The 23,399-nt window shown below is 35.2% G+C and overlaps 3 protein-coding genes across 4 annotated transcripts; 1 reads left to right on the top strand and 2 right to left on the bottom strand.

Annotated features, from left to right (window-relative positions):
• Positions 1 to 70: 70 nt before the first annotated feature.
• Positions 71 to 4,585, bottom strand: LOC113493554. The gene is made up of 8 exons (XM_026871586.1): positions 4,025 to 4,585; positions 3,827 to 3,947; positions 2,786 to 3,605; positions 2,252 to 2,457; positions 2,054 to 2,163; positions 1,667 to 1,873; positions 1,034 to 1,260; positions 71 to 350 (listed from the first exon to the last, which is right to left on the bottom strand). Exons 1-8 carry the CDS (start codon positions 4,142 to 4,144, stop codon positions 122 to 124), a joined length of 2,040 nt encoding a protein of 679 aa, XP_026727387.1. The 5' UTR covers positions 4,145 to 4,585; the 3' UTR covers positions 71 to 121.
• A 563-nt stretch (positions 4,586 to 5,148) lies between these two features.
• On the top strand, positions 5,149 to 9,064 carry LOC113493555 (decapping and exoribonuclease protein-like). The gene is made up of 4 exons (XM_026871587.1): positions 5,149 to 6,124; positions 6,386 to 6,647; positions 7,021 to 7,159; positions 7,584 to 9,064. The coding sequence occupies exons 1-4, from the start codon at positions 5,638 to 5,640 to the stop codon at positions 7,842 to 7,844; spliced, it is 1,149 nt and encodes a 382-aa protein (XP_026727388.1). The 5' UTR covers positions 5,149 to 5,637; the 3' UTR covers positions 7,845 to 9,064.
• Positions 9,065 to 9,856: 792 nt separating this feature from the next.
• Positions 9,857 to 23,159, bottom strand: LOC113493551. 2 transcript variants are annotated; one of them, XM_026871570.1, is made up of 9 exons: positions 22,762 to 23,159; positions 22,082 to 22,228; positions 21,728 to 21,823; positions 21,002 to 21,118; positions 16,412 to 16,496; positions 16,004 to 16,067; positions 15,510 to 15,626; positions 15,330 to 15,388; positions 9,857 to 15,238 (listed from the first exon to the last, which is right to left on the bottom strand). In XM_026871570.1, exons 1-9 carry the CDS (start codon positions 23,046 to 23,048, stop codon positions 11,993 to 11,995), a joined length of 4,218 nt encoding a protein of 1,405 aa, XP_026727371.1. In that variant the 5' UTR covers positions 23,049 to 23,159; the 3' UTR covers positions 9,857 to 11,992. The 2 variants fall into 2 exon arrangements, with proteins under 2 accessions (XP_026727371.1, XP_026727372.1); XM_026871571.1 differs by having other exon boundaries at positions 16,421 to 16,496.
• Positions 23,160 to 23,399: the final 240 nt, after the last annotated feature.

Below are 23,399 nucleotides of genomic sequence, written 5' to 3'. Positions count from 1 at the left end.
TTCTCATAAAATAAAATGTAGTAAAATAATGTTTTCATATATCAATTTAGCTAACCCATACCGCATTTCCAACAATAATAGAAGTAACAAAAATATAATGATTTCAATTATGATAATTATTCTAATAAGTATCGTTCAGTAAGAACATAGTGTCTTGAGCATATTTCTTGCAGTCTTGTAATAGATACTTATATTCATCTTCTACTTGGCCCCTCTTCAACAAGTACACCAGTATGTACTGATAGGGAAACACAGGCACATTGTGGCGGGAGAAGAACCGGAGCTTGACCCTTTCAATAATCTTCATATCGACGAAACAGTAGTCGGCTGTGCAGCAACTGCCTGGAGTTCTGTGGACATGGATGATGGTTACTATTTTACTTATGTATAACTAGCTATTCGCCCGCAGCTTCGCCCGCGTCGAGGTTGGTTATATCGCGTTTCCAAGAGAACTCTTCAAAAGTCCGGGATAAAAACTATCCTATGCTCTTTCTCAAGTTCAGCTCTATCTCCGTACCAAATTTCATTAAAATCAGTTCAGTGGTTTAGACGTGAAAGTGTAACAGACAGACAGACAGATAGAGTTACTTTCGCATTTATAATGTAAATGCAAGTAGGGATAAAAACCAATATTTTACATGAGTACAATGAAAATAACAGATAAGAAAATAAAGGCCATAAAAGCTATACAAACAAAATTAAATTAATGATCTAATAGTTCGACAAAGACATCCCTACTAACATGCATTATAAATGCGAAAGTAACTCTGTCTGTCTGTCTGTTACGCTTTCACGTCTAAACCACTGAAATGATTTTAATGAAATTTGGTATAGAGGTAGAGTTGACCTTGAGAAAAAACAGGATAGTTTTTATCCCGGACTTTTGAAGAGTTCTCTTGGAAACGCGATATAACCACCTCGACGCGGCCGAATAGCTAGTTAATTGTATAATTAACATTTAACAATGAATCATGAAAACGAAATAGTATGAAATGGAAAAATATATTTATATAATTTGAATTGTTTTTCTTACCTAGGATCGTAAGTCACTGTCTTAGCTTTCAAAGTTTTGAAGATCATCTGATAGTATTGTCTGTACTTCCTCTTCATGATAAGAACTACTTGTTTTCCCTCAAATGGGTACTTGGCACTGAGAGCATCCAACTCAAGGTGCCAGTAAACGGCTGCTTTTGCCACCTCCACACTGGTGGAATCTATCTCCAATATTCTTGGATGTTTTAGCCATTCATATAGATATTCCTGAAAATTAAATTAAAAAATTAACATTTAAATAATTATACCAATATGTATTTTGCATTTTTTATACAATTAAGAAAATAAATCCACCAACAAAATACGTTTTCATTTTTATTCGTAAAGAAAACAAAAATGTCTCCCGCGTTAAAGAATCCGTTCTTGTGTGTCGAGCAATCTGACAAACATTCATGTCATATGCATAAAGACACTCAAACTCAGGACAAGCGAAGATATTCAGGCATTCGCTTTTGTTGCTGACTGTACAAAGGTACTATCTATAATTAAAATATATCTTTGAATACAATAAGTATAATATATCTTTGAATGGGATGCTGTACTGTGTCAGTTAGCTAAGTCAGTTTTAAACATGGTTATGCACATTGTTTCCTTATTACAACACATTCTTCACCTGCAAAAACTTCTTGCATCTAAAGCTGTCATATATGAAGTTCACATGTATCAGCCACTTGCCGGTCGCCAGCGCGCAAACCATCATCCCCGTAAATGTATCGTTTGGTAACACTGCTATGAAATGTGTTGCCAACATTTCCATTTTTGTATTCTCTGCCACAACTCCTCCCAATTCGTTTATCATCGCTGCGATCCGCTCTCGATTCTGTTTAGGAAAATAATGACTTAAAGAAGTTTGGAATTATGTTAGCTTGATTATGAATTATGTTATCTGTTGGTGATGCGGTAACACTGTCACTGACATCTTTATACAAAAATGTTAAAGAGTCATATTTACATGTCAAAGGTCAAATGCAATTGTAAAAGCAACTTAATTTGTACTCACATTGATGGTCTCTGAAAGCATAAAAACCTTTTTCTCACAGGCACATATTAAATTTTGTTTTAACTTCCAAGACTCCTCAGATGTGCCACTTGGAGAATGATAATCACTGTCTAAAAATATCCAGAAATACATAAAAATCATGTGTACTAGCTTTTTAAAATTATTCATTATTAGATAATTAAAAATATATATATGTACCTGATGTCATTTCAGAAAGGCTAGCCTTAATTCTGGTGGAAACTTGCATCTTGCCCTTAATAGGACTGTAACTTGATGCCTTCTTCTTAAGTTTATAGTTCTGAATATATTTCTGGAAAGGCAAGTAGTTAGCTGTCTTCTCTTTACCACTTTCAATCAGTTTCCGGAAGCTCACTTTCTTAGGTGTGCTCTGCCTACTGAATGTTCTGTTGGAAAAGTAACTCATCATTAATATTTAATACCATGTTTGAACATCTAATTCAGACTGAAAATAATACTAGTAAGAGGAAAGAGAGATGAAGCAAGATAGTTGAAATAGTATTTTGTTGTATAATGCAAAACATAAACATCCTATATTACAGGTACTCTTTAATGGCTTTATTAATAACAAAAACTTTCATTTTCTTTTTGGAAATCCATATTTATGAGCAAAAAGCAATTACCCATTAGTTAAAGCATGAAGAATTAGTACAATATTCATGAGTAGTATACTGCAGTAGATCCCAGACATGCCAATATTAAATTGCAACTCACTCATTCCCCAACTTGGAAAAGAAATTTTTAAAGGGACTTGAAGTGGGTGTTTTATTTTCTTCAACCTTTTTACAATCAATCTCTTGATAAATATCCTCAACAGACCAACCTATTTGACGGCGAACAGCCTTGGGTTTCCTAGTTTTCTCTAATGATGGTACAAAATCAACACAGTCCACACCAGGATCAACAAAACCAGCTTTGTAATGCACAACAGTCTCTTTAGAAGTGACCTTAAAATGTTCAGCTTTAAGATGCTCTAAGTAAGCCAGTTTCTCAGTATATATGTCATGGCAAACAGGACAGACATAATGGTGCAATTTGACATTGGTGGTACACCTATTGAAATGTATCACATACTTGTCATACTGATCAAACTTTTCATCACATAATACACAAGTGACATCCATGTCTTCAGGGATGTCGGGCAGTGGTTGTGTGGCTCGCACAGGATGACTGTGTGCAGACTGTGCAGCTCCAACTGGCTGCTCAGAGGGACACACATCAGAAGCTACCAGAGTTTCATTACTGCTTGACCTTTGCAGTTGATTGCGCTCAATAGTGCATGTCGTCCTGCAAGTGTGGGTGCCCAGTTTACTGTAAGACTCATTACACCCTCCACATTTTATGGAGTCAACATCACTATCTGTCTCATCACTTATAGTCAGGAAGCTGTTAGAATCCATATTATCCTTAAAAAAGTTCTCATTGTTGTCACCCTCAGCAGATACATATTCTTCCATTGTACCATCATGCATGTGAAACTCTTTGTTGAATAAGTCATTATAGTCACTTGCAGATGGTTTGTTAATGCTAGTATCTGATAAAAACAATAATGGGTTAAAATGGTTTACAATACATGAATGGGTTATAAAACAATATAAATGTGCATATATACAATTTTAAACAGGTTTCACGATGCATAAAACATCAGGTTGTCACATGGGGTCATGGCAGGTCATGGATTTAAAAATAGGTTGCCTCTACGCCTTCGCAACACGACACTACTGACTGATATAAACATTGAACTACTGTACGTACCTGGGCACTGTCTAATCAAGTGATCAATTCGTTCACACTGTTGCTTAAATAAGTAGGCGGTACTTAAATTCTCAATGCATGAGGTACATACACGGTCAGAGAACCCATCACCTTCGTAAATCTAAAAAACACAAATCCGGGGTCACAAGTAAAATTTATACTACACTTAATAAAGCCAGATAGATATAAGCAACTCACTTGAATATCTGTAAAAGACATAACCATGTCAGATAACTTAATCGAGTCATCTTGTTCGAATATAGAACAAAATTCACCAAGTTTGAGGCACAATCTGCATTTATGAAAGCGGGATTCCATTTTCGTCAGTCTTTAGTACTATATGCACATACGACATTAAAATTTAAGCAACACTATTACTTTACATCTTCACTTAAAATTAAATTTACATTCAACGGTACTTTACAGATTACACGAAGGACAGAATGGCATGGCTGTGAGAATGGCACTCAACCCAACTCAACAAGCAAAAGCAAACAAAATCACGTTTATCACCAACGGTCTTTTTCAAATTCGACTTTTATCAATGTGTCACTTGTGACTTGATTGTCAATTTCGTGAGAAAATAATACGCAAAAAAACAAGTGTCTCGTAAACTTCTTTTTCTCAGAGCTGGTGTTTTTATTTGGTTTTTATTCGTAAAATCGGTTATACAATACCATAATTATTGTGATAAATAACATAAACTCTAAGTACTGACCGCTACACAACACATAACTGACAGAATAGTACAGCAGTAAGGATAAATTAATACCCATTGTTTTGTAATTAATTATAGGCGAAAAGAATTGTATTTAATTTTAATTATATGAAGTGCTTAAAAAAAAGTCAGTAGTCGTCCGGACGTTTCACTGGCTCAAAAGCTCACATCTAGTCTGTGGTTTGAGGCGTAGCCGTGCCATTAGACAAACCAAATTGACGAACCAATCATAATTTTGCCAAATGATTGTCGATTGAAAACGGTTGCAAGAAACGGTTGTCGTTGCAACTGGTGGTCGACACGAAATGACGACTAGATGAAACTTGTCAATAAGTAACGGTTGCAGTTTCTTGCTACTGTTGACGAGTTCAGTTTCATAAAACAGTTTCTTTTTTTATTAATTTACTAATGACGAAATTATTATTACCTATAATATATTTTGATCACTGTTTTGTGAATGAATGAACTCTGAATTACGGAGGACGTCGTCGTGAGTAGGACTAGTTTCGTAGTTCATTTTTTAAAATTTATTTTTTACTTATTCAATACAAAGACATACAATTAATATCAATCAAAAAATCGCCAAACTGTGAGACAGTTAAATTATTGCAGTCCGACATTCATGAGTATTCACGACTGTATTTTGTCGGCCGCAACGAACAATGACTGAGACAATGATGACGCGACGAGTGCGCCGTCGACTGGACAACGAGACTTGTCTGGGCAACGAAAACTGTGTAGCTTAAGTCGAGAAAACGGTTTCATCGTTGCTGATAATAAAACGGTTGCTCGTCGCGACGCCCACCACTAATTGTCACTGATTGTCACTGTCACAGTCACTCACTATTATAAATAGCGAAAAATAGTGTCGAATTAATTTTGATATGTATCAATTCTAATAATTCTTGATATAAAATAAGTTGACCTTTATTATTTAACGTATAAATGTGGTGCATTGATTATGTAAACTGAAATTTTATTAATGGATTAACTGCTAAATAACCTACAAAAAAAACAATAATTATAATATATTATAATAACAATATTTTTTTCGCTTTATTTTTTCGCTAATTTCGTAAATTTGAACAACAACATGCAGCCGGAACTACACGTAGACCCTAGTATATATATGCGAAAATTTCCGCGGTTTGAGAGACCTACGATCATTGGTTACATCGGTCTTGAAAACCTTAAGTATGCACGACATGTGGGTAACCGAAGAGTTCATTATGATTTAAACTTGCATTATGATAAAGCAATACATCGTCCTGCAGACCTAGATGTTAAGATAACAGAATTACTCAAGTTTTTGCTAGAGCATGAAACTCGATTAAACTTTCCTCTAGAAACTAGTTTAAGAAACGCAAAGTTTTTTTGCTATAGAGGCCTTCTTACTTGCATAGCATGCACACCATATGAAAATAGAGAACCATGGAAAATCGTAGCAATTCTGCACAAAGGCAATATCTATCTATGTGCAAGAGATACAGAAGAGAAAATAAGCAGAAAAATGAATATGACAGAAAGAGATAAACTATTTACCTCATGGGGCTATAAGTTTGAGCAGTATCTGCTATCTGGTAAGAATATAAAAAATCTAGCTATAAAATATGGAATCTGTGTAAAATATTAAAGGACTGGAAATTGAAATAATTACCATGTTCAAAAATATGCTTTACATTTATCAGACAAACATGTTTTAATGATGAACATTGATTATTTATTTAAAAAAAATGCTTAATTGTGACACAAAAGGTTTGTTTCATTTATGTATAAATTAATTCTCCTTTCTGTAACCTTGTTGATATAAAATAAATATGTAATAAATAGTTTTGTTCTAGATGAGCCTGATGTGGAACCAAATCCTGATGTTCCCGTAGATGAAAATGAAGAATTCTCTTTAGTTTTTAAAACACAGTTGAATAAACACACTATAGTATTTGGTGCTGAAATGGATGGAATCAGATGTGATAAAACTAGAATCACCAAGCCTCCAACAGAACTTGGGCCAGAAGGTATCATACAATATCTAGCCAACAAAGAGTTTATAGAACTGAAAACCAATAGGCATATAGAAAATGGGAAGCAGGAAAATAGTTTTAGGTTTGTACAAACTTTAAAATGTATAGGGGATAAATGGACGGATATGCTTAAAGTGGCACAAAAACTTTAGATACGGATTTTATCATTTAATTATTTTTATTTAAATTTATTTAGAACCTCAATATATGTAAACAGTAAAGAGATCTTGAAACTTATTTATTTATACTTTATCATATATAAATTCACACTTGGACAATATGTTCTTGGAAAGTTCACATACAAAGGCGGGTCTCTCCCAGAATTGGGTTCTCTTGCAGCAAACCTTAGAGTGATTGAGAGACTTGAAGAAGAATATAGAAGGAAATCAAAATAGCACAATGGTATGTGAAGAAAAATTATTGTTTGCTAAATTTAAAATTCTTTTCTTTTTCAGGCGCTTTAAAGCAAAAAAATGGTGGTGCCAGTCTTTTCTTGTGGGTATAGACAAAATATTATGTGGATACAGAGATGACAATGGAATTGTAGAAGAATTAAGAATATGCAATGTAGGAGACTTGCCCCGGAAGTCTCAGGTAAATCCCTGTTGTTATAAACTCATTTTTATTATATTTTGTTAATTGATATTGAAACATGTCTAGCCTGTGGAGCCACAGGCTCGATGTAGTTTTTTCGATCTCTTTCTGTTGATTAAGAGATGTACTTCAATGCAATTTCGTTTTTAATAGTTTCTATTAACCTATGTAGTAAGTTCGTTAGCAGTTTATCCCGCAGGCCGACCGGACTCGAGCAAAGAACGGCAAATTTTGGGGGGAGGGGGGGGGGGAAATTTGCTCTTTTTTCACAGTATTGTATACACAAATTTTGCAAGATGTACTCATTAATTTATATGCATCTTGGTTTTTTGCCAGGGTCAAGCACAATCCGATATTTGCTTATATTGCCCCGTGACAGCCATCACTGGCAGCATATTTATATATAAATGATTAATTTTTCCAGAGATTTTGGAATTCGGATGTCTGCTTCAACTTTATAGATGACTTCTTAGTATATGTGAAGAGGTGTTTATCGAGAAAAATCAAACATAAATATGGTGAGAAAGCACTAGATGACCTACAAGCTCTACCACTCATGACCTTGATGTTTGAGTGGACACCTGGTATGCCTGTTCACGTGACAGAAAATTATTCGCATGACGATGATCCCATATTGTTACCTTGGTTTTTAAATAACTATGGTAAGGTACAAAAAAGCATGTAAGTCAATATTGTTAATAATTAGGTATAATAAAGATAATATATATACGTTTAAAATCAAAACCTTGTCTTTACTCAAATACCGTGACCTCTAATTCACATTTGTTAAGTGACATAGTATTACTACGTGATTAAATTAACGTAGTTAATATTCTGCTTGAACAATCTAAATTACACTACACGACTAAGGGTAAGATTTGCAAGCTATAGAATTTTTTGTAAAATTTTGTCTCCACTTCGCGCATATTTTTTTATTACAACAATGACAGCTAAAATAAAAAGACATCTTGGGTTAAGACTGGTTAAAACTATATTAGAATGTAGACGCGTAGAACAACATTTTCTCATATTTAGTGTTTTGAGCTTCATATTCAAAAACAATAAAAAAATAAATATGGACTACTTCACATATATTGTTCTGAACCCAAAGTAAGTTGCTAAAGCACTTGTGTTATGGAATTCCGATGAAACGAAAGTATAGGAAACACCCAGTCCCGAGACAATGTAGAAATGTGAATTTTTACATTGACCCGACCAGGGATCGAATCCGGAACCTCAGAGCTAGCGACACCTTGAAACCGGTGCGAACGCCTCTCAACCACGGAGGTTATGAAACAAGTAATAAAGGTAATAAATAACAAACAGTAGCAAATACTATCGTACCATTTATTATCACTGCATAGCAAATGGTGTAAATCAACATCCATAAAAGACTAATCAACAACATGGATATCTTCACTTACAACTAGATATGCTTAATATAACTAATAATGTATTATCATACATTCATAAAAAATATTTAGAAAATAAAAACAATAATTAACAGAACAACATAGTTGTAATAAAATTAAATGGTGTCATGTATTAATACGTGTCTACCAATGTTAATGCTGTATTTACATAACAATGATTCATTTTAGCAACAAAATCTCTATTGTGTGACTTATATGTTTTCATAAAATCATACAATCAAATTTTAACAATTATTTCTAAAATAAATCATAAATTTAAATTATATAATCTAATATATGCATTACATTTAACGTTATATGTTCAAAGAACGCACATTAAAATTCTACAATTTTATTAAAATATACACTTATCAATCCATATTTAGTCAAGACTTAAACAAAATGGCTTTCCACATGAGAGATGATCCTTCTTCTCATAACATTTTAAATATCTTTGTTTTTTCGTTAGATTAAAGATGTCACGTACAATTAAGTATAAGGTACACATTCATCATATAATTTAACATCAATTTGCCAAATTTCTCCTATACATTTACATTATATCGTGTTAAATCGTATTTTGAAACGATGTTAAAATGACTAAAAGGACTGAAGATTATTAATATATGTCAAACAAATATCAATTTTAATTTGATAAAATATTTGTTTTTAATACAATAATAAGATATTGATTATAAAAAAAAATCAATTAATAATGTAAACACACTTCATTTCATGAAATTACGTAACAAAAAGTTTTTTAATACATTAAATATTCATAAATTTAGTCATTTTATTCATATTTAAATCGGTGTGAATATGGAGGTGGAGTCTTAAACGATTACGATATTCAATTATTGAAATTGCATTGCAGCAATTCTACGCATAATATAAACAATGGAAATATAGTCTGAGTATAACACCGAGAAGACGTGAATTACATAACAACAATACATAATGAGAACATTATATTTCCCACTATATTACACTTCATCAGTTACAATGCACGTGTCATTTGATGTGTACATTTATATGTGACATCTAATTACTAATTAGTTGATAGATGGATGTGAATTAATTTAGATGTAGACGATAATTGTATAGAAACAATGAGGAATGGAATAAACATTAAAAGTATTATTTACAGTGCTTTAACGTCTTAAACTTACGAGAGACAGAGCCTTAACAAAATGTACAACTTAATAGTAATTAGGTACTAGTTGATTTTGGTAAGTTGTACCAAATTGGAATAACACTGATCTGATCACTGAGGTTATTCGTTGTGTTCACCTTATTCTCGAGACGAATTCGACGTGATCATGACAAGTTATTTCTTTGTGTTGAAAATATTCTACAAACTTTAAACAGTCTTCGGTTTCACTTACATATACCTAGGTATATCCCTGTCGAATCAGTGTTTTGTACTAGCGTTGTAACAAACCAACTACTAAGCTTTAAACGTCAATTTTACATTAGCATTCGTTATTGAGGCACAGGTTGATGAAAAAGGTACACGATTGTTTTCTTAGTAAGAGTACAAATAATACCTAAATACAAATAAAAAAATCTTCACAATGTTGCTAGGCCATACTAGGTATAACTTAAGACCTTCAATTTGGTTTAACAATGAAGCCGGTCTAGAGTCCATTACTCTTAAGTTTATATGTTAAGGCTTACTTTTAAGTTTTATAAACAAAGCAAATTAAAAAATGTTTTGTACAAAAACTGATAAAGCGCCCTGATACATCTAGTGTGAAAATCGTGATATTAGATGCGTTAGGCGGACGTTATAATACATACCTATCTATAGCTAGTATACTGTGATTATTTAAAGACCTACCTACGTTTTAAGGTCCTGTTTGCACGCAAAACGCGTTTGCCAATATTGTTGAAAGAGACCGGCTTCGATAGTAATGCCACAATGAAACAATATAACAGTAATGTGTCTACGCCTTACAAGCTCACTGCAGCAACGTTGGCAGGTTCAACTTTCAATCCGCATTTTATGCGATCAATGTAAATTTAGTATATCAGTAAAACTCCTATGTGATAATAAAATATATTAAATCTTTGTGCTAACTTACAATAAATTCATTTTTCATAAACTATATACTATTTTATCATTTTTCTTATGAAAAACCAATTCTAATTTACTAAGCGCGCTTGGCACGCTGCATTGGTCTGATTAAACACTATAACTACGTACATTAGATATTTTCAAATGTTGTTGATGGAACTGGTTAGCTAGTATCACTATTGACTGTTTCTCACTAATTTTTATAAAATAGATACCAAAATTTCGATGTTTTTTATTATATACAATGAGCGCAGATATTGTCACGAGGCACATACCACCAACTACTTGTACACTAGGGTTATAAAGCGGAGTTATTATTAAACGGGACCTGATAGAAAACAGTCACATTTTCTACTCATAAGCATATTGTTTTAGAAATTTTAGTCCATTACATGCTTTAGTTATTGAAACGATATATATGTTACACTTGCCAGTTACAAAATGACCATACGAGCCATTCCCACAGTATTTATACAAAAAATCTTAACTCCTATTTAAAAAATCCGAATTACCATTACTTGAATATTGTATATGTTCAGGTGGTACACGTTAAAATTGTTGTAGTCGGTAAACAATAAACATATTGATTCATACGTTCTAAAACTAGCCAGTATACATTTACAATATTTACGTATCTACCGACAGTGCGTATTTCAGTTTTTTTTTTTAATAATTATATTACCATATGTCAGGTCCACAAAGTTCGAATATTGTTATAATATCGAATCATCTTATGAATATATGTATTATATAATGTGGTCCATTGCATCACACGCACCTCGAGTATGTCGACAGCTGAGCCGCGAATACACGCGAAACATTCAAATATAATAATTATCTACTAAAGTGCAAACGTTTAATTTTAACTCTAATTCCATCAATTAAACATTGAGTTTTATATTTCTTTTTCAATTAATTGGGCCAAAATAACAGCGTATATTTAGTAACTTAAAGTCCAATATAGCTTTCTTATACTTCTCCAACTAATATTGTCAAATAATAAGACATATTGTCAATTATATTTTTGAGGCTTCGCAAACAAGCAACTAATTGAAGCCTTCATAATAAAATAATTCAGAGTTTCGCTTTAGCTTACTCTAATAATTGATGTCACATAGCTTTTATTATCACAATATTATATAGTGCATTGTTTATTGACTCAATTTTTGGGAGTGTGCGATCCAAATTTAAACTAGGTATGCACAACTTAGCACTTGCCTTCACTGAAGGCATACAAATACATTGTACTCCGTTGATATCCAATTCATCGGTATCTGTACAAACAAAACCAAACTAATATTATAAAACTACATATATACAAGTGATGATTTATGAAACAGCTGACTAGAGATCGACATACGGAGTTGCGTCCATTTTGTCGAGGTCGGCCAGCAAGGCGGGCGTCAACGGTTCAACAAGTATGTCCTCCCGTAACATATCGTGAAGTGGGGACGTCAATCCCTGGTCGTTCTCCACTACAGTTTCGTGAAGTTGAGTGGATCCACATACAGAATTACCGTTAATCAGAAAATCTCTGTTACTGTAACTAAACACGCTCCTATCTTCTGCAAACTGGGGAGTGGATGGCACAGATTTAGAGGAAATGCCGTTTGATGCGTTGGAGAAATTTTCAGCCGCAAATAATTCCCTGGAACGTCGCGAGTCTATTTGCAGATTCGGCGCTGTGCGTTTGTATGGCAGCGGTGTACTCGGGACAGATCGTGATGTATAGTATTTATTCTTATCAGTTACCAATTCGGATAAGTCAAACTCAATACTATTCGCTCGTTTAAGGAAATCTTCTACGTTGTCAGCTGTGGCGCTGTCGTTTGTGAATGATTGGTTATACTGATTGGTTCTCTCAAGCAGATCGTCCCCACCCGGTATTATTGAGGTTAATTGTTCATCCGACAGTATTTGATGTTCAGGAATGGGTTCACAACCATTACTTAGGGTGTCGTTAGAATTTAAAATGCTCTGTGTGGCACTTGTTGTAAGGACGTCGTTGCTGCTGTCTATGGCATCGTATATTTTATCCAATGTTTCTCGAGTACAAGTATCAACAAGAGATCCAAAGTCGCAAAATTCATTAGGGACTGGTGTAGGCGGAACAGAGCCTACTGGAGTATTGTTGTAACTTAATAATCCCATATTGCCAATTGCTTGTTTCAGGGGAACGGATTGCGACCTAAAAGTGTCCGTTCCCGATCTGTAAGAAACTAGTGATTCTTGGAAAAACTGACTGACCTCACTTGATAGAGGATCGGCAGACAGTGGTTGTTCTCCATTGACGTGATCGCGAAACGGTGCATTAGGTAAAAAATTTAGACAAAGATTATTTGCGCCATTAGACATTCCTGAAGAGCACGTGTACATGTGGTTCTTATATTGTGAGAGTATATTCGGCGACGGTGGAGCTGAAATGGGTTGGCAGTATTTGCCCGCGCCACAAACTACACTTTTGGTCATGAATTTTTGGTCGTTGGGTATAGCAAATTGTTTCGAGCATGGATCGGTGACACCAAGTTGTAGAGGATTGCGTCTTTTCCTTCCGTTGTGTTTGGGTATTGGCCGCGGGCATAGTCTAGACCGTGGGACCGGAGTATTTCTTGGACTAACAAAAGGGCTCGCCGCAGTGCTATGTGAAATAGGAGATGTCTGTAAGGAACCACCCATGATAATTGGTTTGCCTACTTTTGTGGGACTTTGACCTCTTTGACCAAAGCCTATTGGGGATTTGGAATGGAAATTACCGGGAGAATGACATCCATCCGAAATAGGAACAAAATCATATTGTTGTGTTCTGGTAGTTGGACTCTGTGGTTCATTATGACAGTGGCCATTGTAAAGATGTGGCCCGCCGACATTCGTGGGTACCTGGTTAGTTGTACTATCGTTAGCATAAGGTACGGAGGTGCCATTTTGATTTGGAACAGATTTAGCGTGTTTGTTGCTATTTAAATCGGCTTGGTTAGGTAAAGTCGGACCATTTATTTCTGAATCATTAGGACCAAGAGGTTTAAACGCGCCTTCAGAAATCGTTGGTTTAGTAAGTGGTGGCTCATTTGACTTTTCTTGAGTTAATTGTGACTCCTGATTTAATTGCATGTTTTGAGAACTAGACCCACTCTGGTTTTTTAAATTCTTAGCTAATAATTCCCTTAGCTGTGATATTTTCTCACTATTTCCCTGGCTATGGTCGTCGTGTGGGTCCTGGCCTCGTTCTAAAAAAGCAGCAGTGTTAGCAGAGGTGCTTGTATTTGCTTGGGCTTCCGACTGATTGGCGCGATGATGAAAATACTGTAGAAGCTCTTCTTCGTGCTCTTGGCTATTACCCTCATTCAAATAGTCGTCTAAATCATGTTTATCTATATTGCATATACTAATTACACGTTCTCTGTTTAGGATTTCGGAGTGTTTCTCTTCGCAAATCATTCCAGTCCTAATATTAATCCCATCTAGACCGCAACACGAATCAGGCGTCACGGTTCGATCGGGCGATCCCGCCCGATCCGGCGAGGGTCCACTGGCTCGGCCGCTAGATTTCCGTAGTTTATTGCGTAATTGTTCGGACTTAGACGTCGGAGCCTTCACCGACCGTGTGGGACTCGCCGCCTCCTGTTCCTCCCGGGCCAGCGCCGCGGCGGTGCTTTTGGACCGGCTCGTTAAGTTTTTTGGATCCTCCAAAAAAGCAACCTCGGGACGAACGGGAGCATCGGCGGGTGCAGGCGCGGAACTGCACGCGGGATCCGAAGTTGGGGGCCCGACTGACCCTGACAAGCCTCCCGGCCCCGACAACCCAGCAGGCCCTGGCAGCCCACTTGCTCCCGACAGGCCAGCAGGCCCAGCTATCGCTGTGGGCGCGGGTGGCCCAGCTAACGCCTGACGGGCCGCAGCGATTTTACCACCTAATATTTCGGCAGCTCGCATTTTCTTCGGAAGATACTCGGTTCGTGGGAAATCTTCAGTAACATGGTGTGAGCGTGTATCCGTTTGCGAAGAGCGTGGGGAACTTGCTCGCGTTTCACTGTGGTACGTTTCTAGTATTAACTTTTTGCCAGGAAGTGCGAGACGCGCCGGTGGTGGCTCTGGTGGCCTTCGTCGCTGCCAGTCCGTCCGCTCTGTAGATAGATCTAAGGACGCGTCGCTGCTTAAATTAATCGGTAGATTGTGTGTGGTGTCCGCAGGGCGAGTGAGATCGCGCGGAGCATATGACGGTTCGAATACGTAGGGGTCGGGTCGGTAGTCGTGCATAGGAATGGCGGGGTGCGGCGCGGAGGGCACGTGCGGGGGGTGCGGCGTGTGCGGCGGGTGCGGCGCGTGCGACACGTGCGGCGGCAGCGGGCCGTGCTGCGCGAGCGGGCCGTGCGGCGGGTGCGCGCGCGGCGGCGGCACGTACTGCGCCAGCGGCGGCCGCACGTCGTACACGGGCACGTAGGCCGCCTGCCCGTAGCCGTAGCTCATGTCGGGCAGCACCTCGCTCTCGTGTTTCATAGGCTGATGGTGGCTCGCATATGACGTAGACGGCGGGGACTCTCCGGATACATCCTGACCTTTGTTCTTTTTCGGCCGACCAGGAGTACCTTGAGTCTGTTGATTAAATATAATGGATACATAAACTAATGCAACTAAAGTGTTCTTACGTAATTTATTGTTAGTATTATTAATATCAAGTACTCACCTGTATTTTTCGTTTAAGATGCTTGATAAGCTGTCGACTTGTTGTATCATCTGCAGGTGCTAGAAAACCAAAAAATGACATTGATGACAGTATTTAACATATTTTACGAAATAAAAACACGCACTTATCTATTTCTGATTTGTTAAAGGTTTCTAGCATTATTATGTGCATATACTTTACCGTGTGGCTGCACAAGTTGAGGCGGTGGCGACGCGCTGGCTGGACCGGGCGGAGCAAGCTGTGTACCCGCTGACGCCAAGTGTCTCGATAGCTCCGAAATATTTGCAAATTTGATGCCTGTTTACATTTTATTAATATAATTGCAACATGTCATAATATTGTCTTAGAAACGAAAAACATACAACCGACTTCAAATAAAAAAGAACTGAGCCAAACTTGATGATTTAAAAAAAACCGGTTCATCCATTCCGAAGTTTTGAAGCAACAAACACAAAAAAATCTTTTCAGGTCGCCCGGTCGGTTTAAACACCTCAATACAGATACTCAATGAGCCAAATTGAGTATCGATATAATAATTAAATCCGTATGTGCACATCCAATCGTTGGGACAAAAAAATATTATTTGTAAAGATTTGAATTATTTAAATACTATTTTTTGACTTTATAACAACTAACTCCTATTTGGGGTATAATGTGGTAATTTAAATACAGACCTAATTTAGATTCGGCCCAATCGCAGACAATCCTTTCAGTTTCCCTCGAAGGTGCAAATGGTTCCTGTAATAATATATAACATCATTCTCATTAAAGAAGGTAACGATATCACTGAGACACTTAAATAATTTGCGGAATTTCTGATCAAACTTTGAACTGATCAAACATAACTAGACCAGAGAAAACATATTTAGTGCATATTTGTAAGTATCAACAATTTCGCTGATTTTTTAAACATAATAAGTAGAATTGCTATCAGAACACTATAATTAAGTATGCAGTTGTTTGTGGGTCTTTGTGCTCAACTCATGACCCTCGCAACAATTGTAATGGTAATAAAAAAAATGGGCAATCTTTATTCGCAAAGTTAATAAATGGAGTGAAATAATAATTCAAATTCTACCTACCAAACATATCTTGGATGATTCACCCAAATCGGGTAGCTGTGGCACTTCCAACTTAATCTTTTTTCTAAGGCCCGCGTAACAATACCTGCAAAGGAAATAATAAATTAAAAAATATATTTTCTGGAGTTAAGTCGTGATTTAAAAGCTGTTAATATTATTCCTATGTTTCTTTATTTCTCACAGTTTGAATTAAAATTATTTGGGTAAGTAAGTTTGTCACGAATTTAACATGTACGAGTATTGAGCTCCGCCTGACCAATACAGTAAAATTTAAATGACCATATAAGCCAAACTTTGCAATCTATGAAGTTCACATAATATATAAGGGATAAGGAGGCACAATAGAGCATATTTAGACTCCTAAAAAGATCAACTGTTAAGATAAATTGAATACATTTTTTATGATAGGCAGTGTTGCCAATATTAATATGAAGTTTCGACAAGATAAACAGAAAGCTGCGTTCAGATATCAACATGTTCAAATCTGGGCTTTTACTAAATTGCCTCCTTCTCTCCTACATTTATCTTTAATAGCTTAACGTGTCGCACAAATTCAGGCCAAAGGCCAGACGCAATATTTTTTTTCTTCTAAATTGAATAGTGACGTCGTAATTAAGTATTTAGTCGCAGCTGTCAAAGCGAATAAAGTAAATATAGTAGTATTACTCGTATTCACCCTGATTTCCACGTGTTACAGTGTAGTAAACAACTGATACGCTTGGACAGTAGACGTCATCTAGTGATATTAGAAGGGGTCAATGACTTTAACATACTTCATTACAACTAAGAAACTACATTAAATGCGTAAAAATTATGTTAATTTATAAGAAGAAGAAAACGTTATTTATCTATCATATTTTTAAAACAGAAATGATTTTATGATCATAAAAATATTTGATTGTAAACGGATCCGCGAATCGATTACAGAAGCAGCACATATCATTATAATGTAAAACATATTTTTTGTTAAGAATTATCTAAGTAGTACCAATTAGTTCGTAAGTGCATATCTTTGTCGGCTACGTCACAGATAAGAACGAAGATTTGCCTGTTCTGATAAGACCGGTCTATTGTGACTGACACACAAAAAGCGTGTCGGATGTCTTACACATAAATAAATTGCAAATTATGCGTAATCTCAGCTTCTATAGTGAATCAAGGTAGGTTGAATAGGGTATGAGTGTCGTTTAAAGTTATTTTTGGGCACACACCGCAAAGTAACAACAGCTATAAATTGTATTATTTCAGTATTTGCTCAGTCAGAGCTTTTGTTTAAAGCAACATTGGCTATATTTCTATACCTACTACCCGTGTCCAGTGCTCCCGAGGTTATCTCATTATTATTTCTTATTGCACGTGATTAGAATGGAAATATCAAATTCAATAAAATTGCGAACGGGTCTATGCAAAAATAAAGTATCTTTAGTTTAGAAAAATAAGTAAGTAAACGATTTATTCAATGGTTTTAAATCTGGGGCCAAAATTATACTATTGATATTATTGGTATGGAAGAAAGAGACGGCAATCTTTCGTAAGTATAGGGCACCAAAGTATTAAGTCCGCCCCTAATCATCATGTGTGTGAAATAATTGCAAGTACCTAGTCAAACACCCTAATAACCAAGGTTATCTAGGCAATTGCAAAGGTTACTTAATGGAGCATTTATTTTGCTGATTTATGATTTACGTCCGTGCCTGAGTACGTCTTCAGGCACGATGGAGTGATGATCTGCACAAGACGGCTGGCAGGAGCTGGATGCGACCAGCTGAAGATAGATCTCGATGGCGTGCTATTGTCGAGGCCTACGTCCAGCAGTGGACCAATATGGGCGATGACGATGATGAATGATTTACTAACTTAAAATAAAACACCATGAAGAATAACTGAAATTTGTCATGCGAATAGTCATTGACATGGAAAAGAAAATAGGCTACCTTTTAACCCGATTTTTGAAACAGTTCCCGAGGGAAAATTAAAAAGGTTTGTAAAAGCCACAAGATCAGACAGTTTCCATGGAAACGGGGACCACCGACCGCTGTAAACTGAAATCCACGCAGACGGAGTCGCGCCCAACAACTAGTTACCTATAATTAAAGCATAAATAAAATCACACGGAAGCTATTCAGGCAGGGATTTCAATATTATTTTCTATGAAGGTAAATTAACGGAAAGCCCGTCGCGTTATCAAGGAGATACCTAAAGGAGTTGATAAGTATGATTACCCACCGTTGCATAATATAAACGTGGCTAGTGGTGGCTTATCAATAAGTACATATATTTATTTATGTATATGTATGATACGTATTTATAAAAACCTATATAAGTAATAGTTACAAGGTTACTTACAATTCTAAGACGAACCAAATTTTCTAACAATATTTAAATAAGTAGTATAAAGGAATAAAAGGACATAATGCGGCATGGAAGGTAGAAATAAATCGGAAGTTACGTATAACAAAAATTGACGAGACTACAATTTTTGAAATAAATTAGTTGCATTGCATTCGGGAAAAAGTACTACTTGAATACTTTTCAAGTAAAGCACTAAATTGAAAGTAGTCTAATGTGTCTTTGTTTATGTTCATCGATGTAGGATGAATAGACATATAAGAACGTCACTTAGCAAAGAGTCGTTATAGAATACGGCCGTTACATGTTTGCTCTATAACACTGATGTATTTTATTTATACACAGATAGTGCGCTTCTACAGTTGCACTGTGACGTAACATACACGTGTAGAGAATTAGTCATTTTCCAGTTGTACATATATTTATTTATACATCAATAATTGTGATTATTTATTCATTGTGAAGCAGTTGAAACCATTAATTATAATTATAGGTGTCCTTTCTGAATAAGTTGCTAGTATTTTTATCGTAAAAGTTACTGCAATTACTTGATACATGATATTTAACGGTTACATTATGTATACAAATATAACCGTATCGATATCGATACCGTATAAAATGTCGATAAATCTACTAAACTATCGATTTTTTAGTAAGGACATAAAGGAAAGTTATTTAAGATCCTAATAATTAATTATTAAATTATTTTTTCTTTTTGTAAAGTGTATTTTTAAAGCTTGTTAAATAAATAATTACTAATGACCCTGCTCTAAATTTAAAATATATCTAAATGGGGAGCCATTTACTTGGTCATAAGGTTCATTGAACTGTACGTTTTCTACCTACCTACTGCCTGTGTGTCTATTTCCTTATTTATTACTTATTTTCCCACGCTTTTATACACTCACTATTCTTGTTTGTTTGTACGTTTGTCATTCCGGTTGGATTTTTTCAACTAATTTTGAGGCACTTCCCTATAAGCTAGCAGGCTTAAATTTTTGAGGTAGCTTCAAACCCGATACAATGCTATTTGCAATTGTATTATAACATTACTTACAAGTCAAAACAATTTTTGTTACTAACAAGCCGGGTGGGATGGGGTCTTAATGAAACGTTTATTTTTGATAATTGATAATTTTAAAAGCTCAAAATACTGGAATAAAATCGAAAACGCTGCTAAATATAGGAATGTATCTACCTATCATAATGTGAGTTTCGTTAATCAATTAGCGATCGTTAGCGAAATATCACGTCTGGTTTTACACCTGAGTACATATCTACACTACTTATCTGATATAGTATGTACCTTATAAAGTAATAATAAATAGATGTAAGTATGCAATAACATAATGTGGTAGTGCAACTCGAGATATGATCAATTTATATTTTACTTAATTAAAATTCTCTATTTCCAAAAACTATGATTGAAAAATGTAAGCTAGACTTAGCTAGACTCTAAACGCTGCCAATGTGTTTTTAATTACAGATGTTACCTTCATAAGCAAGTGTATGAGGTAGGTTGAATATCAAAATAGGATAGAAGAATATCGGTAATACCATTTATGTATTAATTACATAAAAAAAATGTCTACAAATATACATAAAAAATCACTCGTTTAAGCGGAGGGAGCCGCGTGAATATAATCAATGTTATCAATATATTAACTGGTAATTATCATGATGTACTCGTGCCCAACCCTTAACATAGTAATAATGCCGTTTAAAACGTAAAGAGCAATTTCACAACGATAACTTATCCAAGCCTTTATCTTGATTTACAATATTATTACTATTTATCTATTTCTGATTTAAAATTCACCAGTACAAATACAAGTCAAGACAATATGTTATGTAGATAAGTATTGTCGAAGCCATCTGGTTGAATCGCTCACTTTTATGGCTACCTAGGATTTTCTTTAACAATTATAAATTATATATGGCTGCGACGTGAACAGATAATTTGTTATTTTAATTCCCTCATATAAAATTCTAAGTTCACTTTTCCTAAGCTTACGATGATTGTTTTAGTTATTTTGTTTCGATTTTTACGATTTCTGTAAAAGGACATGTTTATGTAGTAGACTCGAAATTCAACTATGTATGTGCTTATTTATTGTATCACAGTTCTTATGCTTTATTAAATATTATCGTCATTTGTTTGTCCAATTGAGTAAAGAGATTAGTAAACAAATTCCAAGTTTTGATGAATAACTTCGGAATGGTGTATTAAAAATATATTACCTAGAGTTGCCACGAGTGCCCAGTCGACGAGGCCGTACAGTCGGATACACTTGCTTCATTACTTTCCCGAAGTCCGCAGTGGAGAGAGGCTTCATGTTACTGCTCATACAATGTGCACTGCCAACAAATTTTATAAGTTAGACAAATTATTCATTTCATTTAGTTTCAATTGCCCCCAATTTGCTGTTGGGGATAAAAAAATACTCACAAATAACTTTCTTAGTAGGGCAGGTATATAAAGGGCATACAAGAGGAAACCATACAATACATTCTTCAAAAAATATTACTTGCTTTGCTGATGTTGTCTAAGCTTTAGCCTAAACAATTTCTTAGTAAATTCATAGCAGGTTGATTCTTTGAAATAAAATCTACATTCAATTTTTAATGTTACTTTTCACAGAATGAAAATTCTTTACCATAGCAGATATTATTAAAAAAAAAATTGTACCTATATGGAAGGAATAGGAAGGAAAACTTAACTGAAAATTTATTTTTATCAGATTACACAGAAGTAATTCAGAAAGTATAAAACAAAACACTGTTCTTTTAATTTTTCCAAAAGGCAGCAAAAGTTAAATCAAAATTGTTTCATTACTCTTTGATTTAATTAATGTAATGTGATTACGCACCTAAGAGCAGTATACTTTTTCTTTTAACATTTTCTAATTACAAAAAAAAAACATCATAAGACTCTTAATAGATTTTTATTATATCTTATGTACTTACATATATTCATCATATACATCCTGCTTGGGTAGTGAAACATCCGGGTCAACTTCTAAGTGTGTCTGTATCCAAGTTACAGTCTGCTGAAGCTCAGCCCTGGAATACAAACATTTCTTTTTTTGTATATATCTCACGTAATAGAATAGAACTGTAAATATAATACATAGTTAAAAGAATTTTAGAAGAAAAAAACTTTTTAAGAACAAAAAAAATATTATTACAAAGTTAGTAGTGCACTTCACTCAACAGAATATATCACAGTGCAGGCAAAATCACACTTTTAAATATCTATCTGATACTTCATTATAAGATGTAGATCGGAGTGCATAAAATGGAAGACTTGTAAATACATACCGTGAGCCTAGTGGATTAATGGGCTGTTTAAGGGGATCATGGAGAGGCACTCCGGTGGGCAAACGTAGATACAGAAGAAGTCTCTCTGCACCACTTAGAGCTTCTACTGCTTCTAGTAACTGAGTTACTCTCTGCCTGCCTTCTTGACTGCAACAATGTTACTCATTTTTAATAGCGTCCATCTAAAACAGGCTTTTCAAATTTATTTCGAAATTAATAGCAGGACAACAACCTAAGCTGCGGAATGTTTGGTTGTTGGCCTGCTATTAATTTCGCATTGTAATGCAACACATTTCTGAATAGAAAACTACAGCGAGCAGTATAGTTATTAAGAGATTTTTTGGATTCAAGAAGATGCACATAAAACATTATGTTTCTTGTGTATCTTGATAAATGTGAACTTCACATAAGATTTTGTCATTAGCAAAGTCTAACTATTATAAAAATATGGAAAATGCACGTAATTCTAAACTAACGTTCGACATGAGCAGATTTTTTTATAGTAAAATAGAAGTACAGAAGTTGGGATAAAAAAGAAATAGTACACAGCCTGAACAGCTGTCTTGCTGATAACAATGGTTATCAAGGTAAACCTCAATTCACCGATAATAAACTTGTGATTGTGAGAACAAACTGTTTAAAACTGGACTGTACAATGTAGTATGGATACTAGATCTTACCTGAGGGTGTTCTCGACGATTTGTTGAATAGAAGCTATTTTACTAGAGTCCATCTTGGACTCGCCTTCCGGCGCGGCCTCGCCGCCGGAGGCCGTAGCGCTCGATGATCCCGGAGCGTTGCTTGGGACGGCGACACTTTCTTTATTGTAAGACGCAGTTTGCCTATGTTTTGGATGATTGACATTTTCCCGATGAAGTTTCGCGTCATCCACTAGTTCTCTTTCAGTTTTAACATTTTTTGCACTATCGTCAGTGGCCCAAGGTTGAAATGGATTTGTGCTATCCATTCTAACCCAAGCAGGTTATAAAAATAATGTTATTTAATTTCATATTGAAATTTTTCTAATCTGAATTATAAAATGCGTAACAAAACTCCATTTTCTTGACATTTGATCAGCTGTGCGGTGAGGTGGTGTGAAGGGGGGATTAAGTGTTACTAGCCTTTAGTAAATAGGAAATGGTGTTTTTAACAATCATAAAACATTTAGTCAAAAGTTAAATCTTAATAAAGTACTACATAGAGAGAGCATTAAAACTATTCATATGATTTTATAAGCTACTAATCAGTCTTACAATTAAACATTGTTTCGAATATGATAGAAATTTTTGACCCTCATTATAGTGAAACTAGCCTATTT

The sequence above is a fragment of the Trichoplusia ni genome, chromosome 4 (genome assembly GCF_003590095.1).
Source record: "Trichoplusia ni isolate ovarian cell line Hi5 chromosome 4, tn1, whole genome shotgun sequence".
In the NCBI taxonomy this organism is placed as follows: Eukaryota; Metazoa; Arthropoda; class Insecta; order Lepidoptera; family Noctuidae; genus Trichoplusia; species Trichoplusia ni.
This window is presented reverse-complemented; position numbering and strand designations above follow the sequence as displayed.

What these genes read in the sequence shown, in the direction of transcription:
- LOC113493555 (XM_026871587.1), top strand. Translation starts at nt 5,638, where the DNA reads ATGCAGCCGGAACTACACGTAGACCCTAGTATATATATGCGAAAATTT. An exon ending in TGAGCAGTATCTGCTATCTG is followed by an intron (nt 6,125 to 6,385) that starts GTAAGAATATAA and finishes GTTTTGTTCTAG; the next exon opens with ATGAGCCTGATGTGGAACCA. An exon ending in AAGCAGGAAAATAGTTTTAG is followed by an intron (nt 6,648 to 7,020) that starts GTTTGTACAAAC and finishes TTTCTTTTTCAG; the next exon opens with GCGCTTTAAAGCAAAAAAAT.
- LOC113493554 (XM_026871586.1), bottom strand. Translation starts at nt 4,144, where the DNA reads ATGGAATCCCGCTTTCATAAATGCAGATTGTGCCTCAAACTTGGTGAA. An exon ending in TGCTTTCAGAGACCATCAAT is followed by an intron (nt 1,874 to 2,053) that starts GTGAGTACAAAT and finishes TTTCCTAAACAG; the next exon opens with AATCGAGAGCGGATCGCAGC. An exon ending in GATGCAAGAAGTTTTTGCAG is followed by an intron (nt 1,261 to 1,666) that starts GTGAAGAATGTG and finishes TTTAATTTTCAG; the next exon opens with GAATATCTATATGAATGGCT.
- LOC113493551 (XM_026871570.1), bottom strand. Translation starts at nt 23,048, where the DNA reads ATGGATAGCACAAATCCATTTCAACCTTGGGCCACTGACGATAGTGCA. An exon ending in TCAACTTGTGCAGCCACACG is followed by an intron (nt 15,389 to 15,509) that starts GTAAAGTATATG and finishes TTGGTTTTCTAG; the next exon opens with CACCTGCAGATGATACAACA. An exon ending in ATCTTAAACGAAAAATACAG is followed by an intron (nt 15,239 to 15,329) that starts GTGAGTACTTGA and finishes TTTAATCAACAG; the next exon opens with ACTCAAGGTACTCCTGGTCG.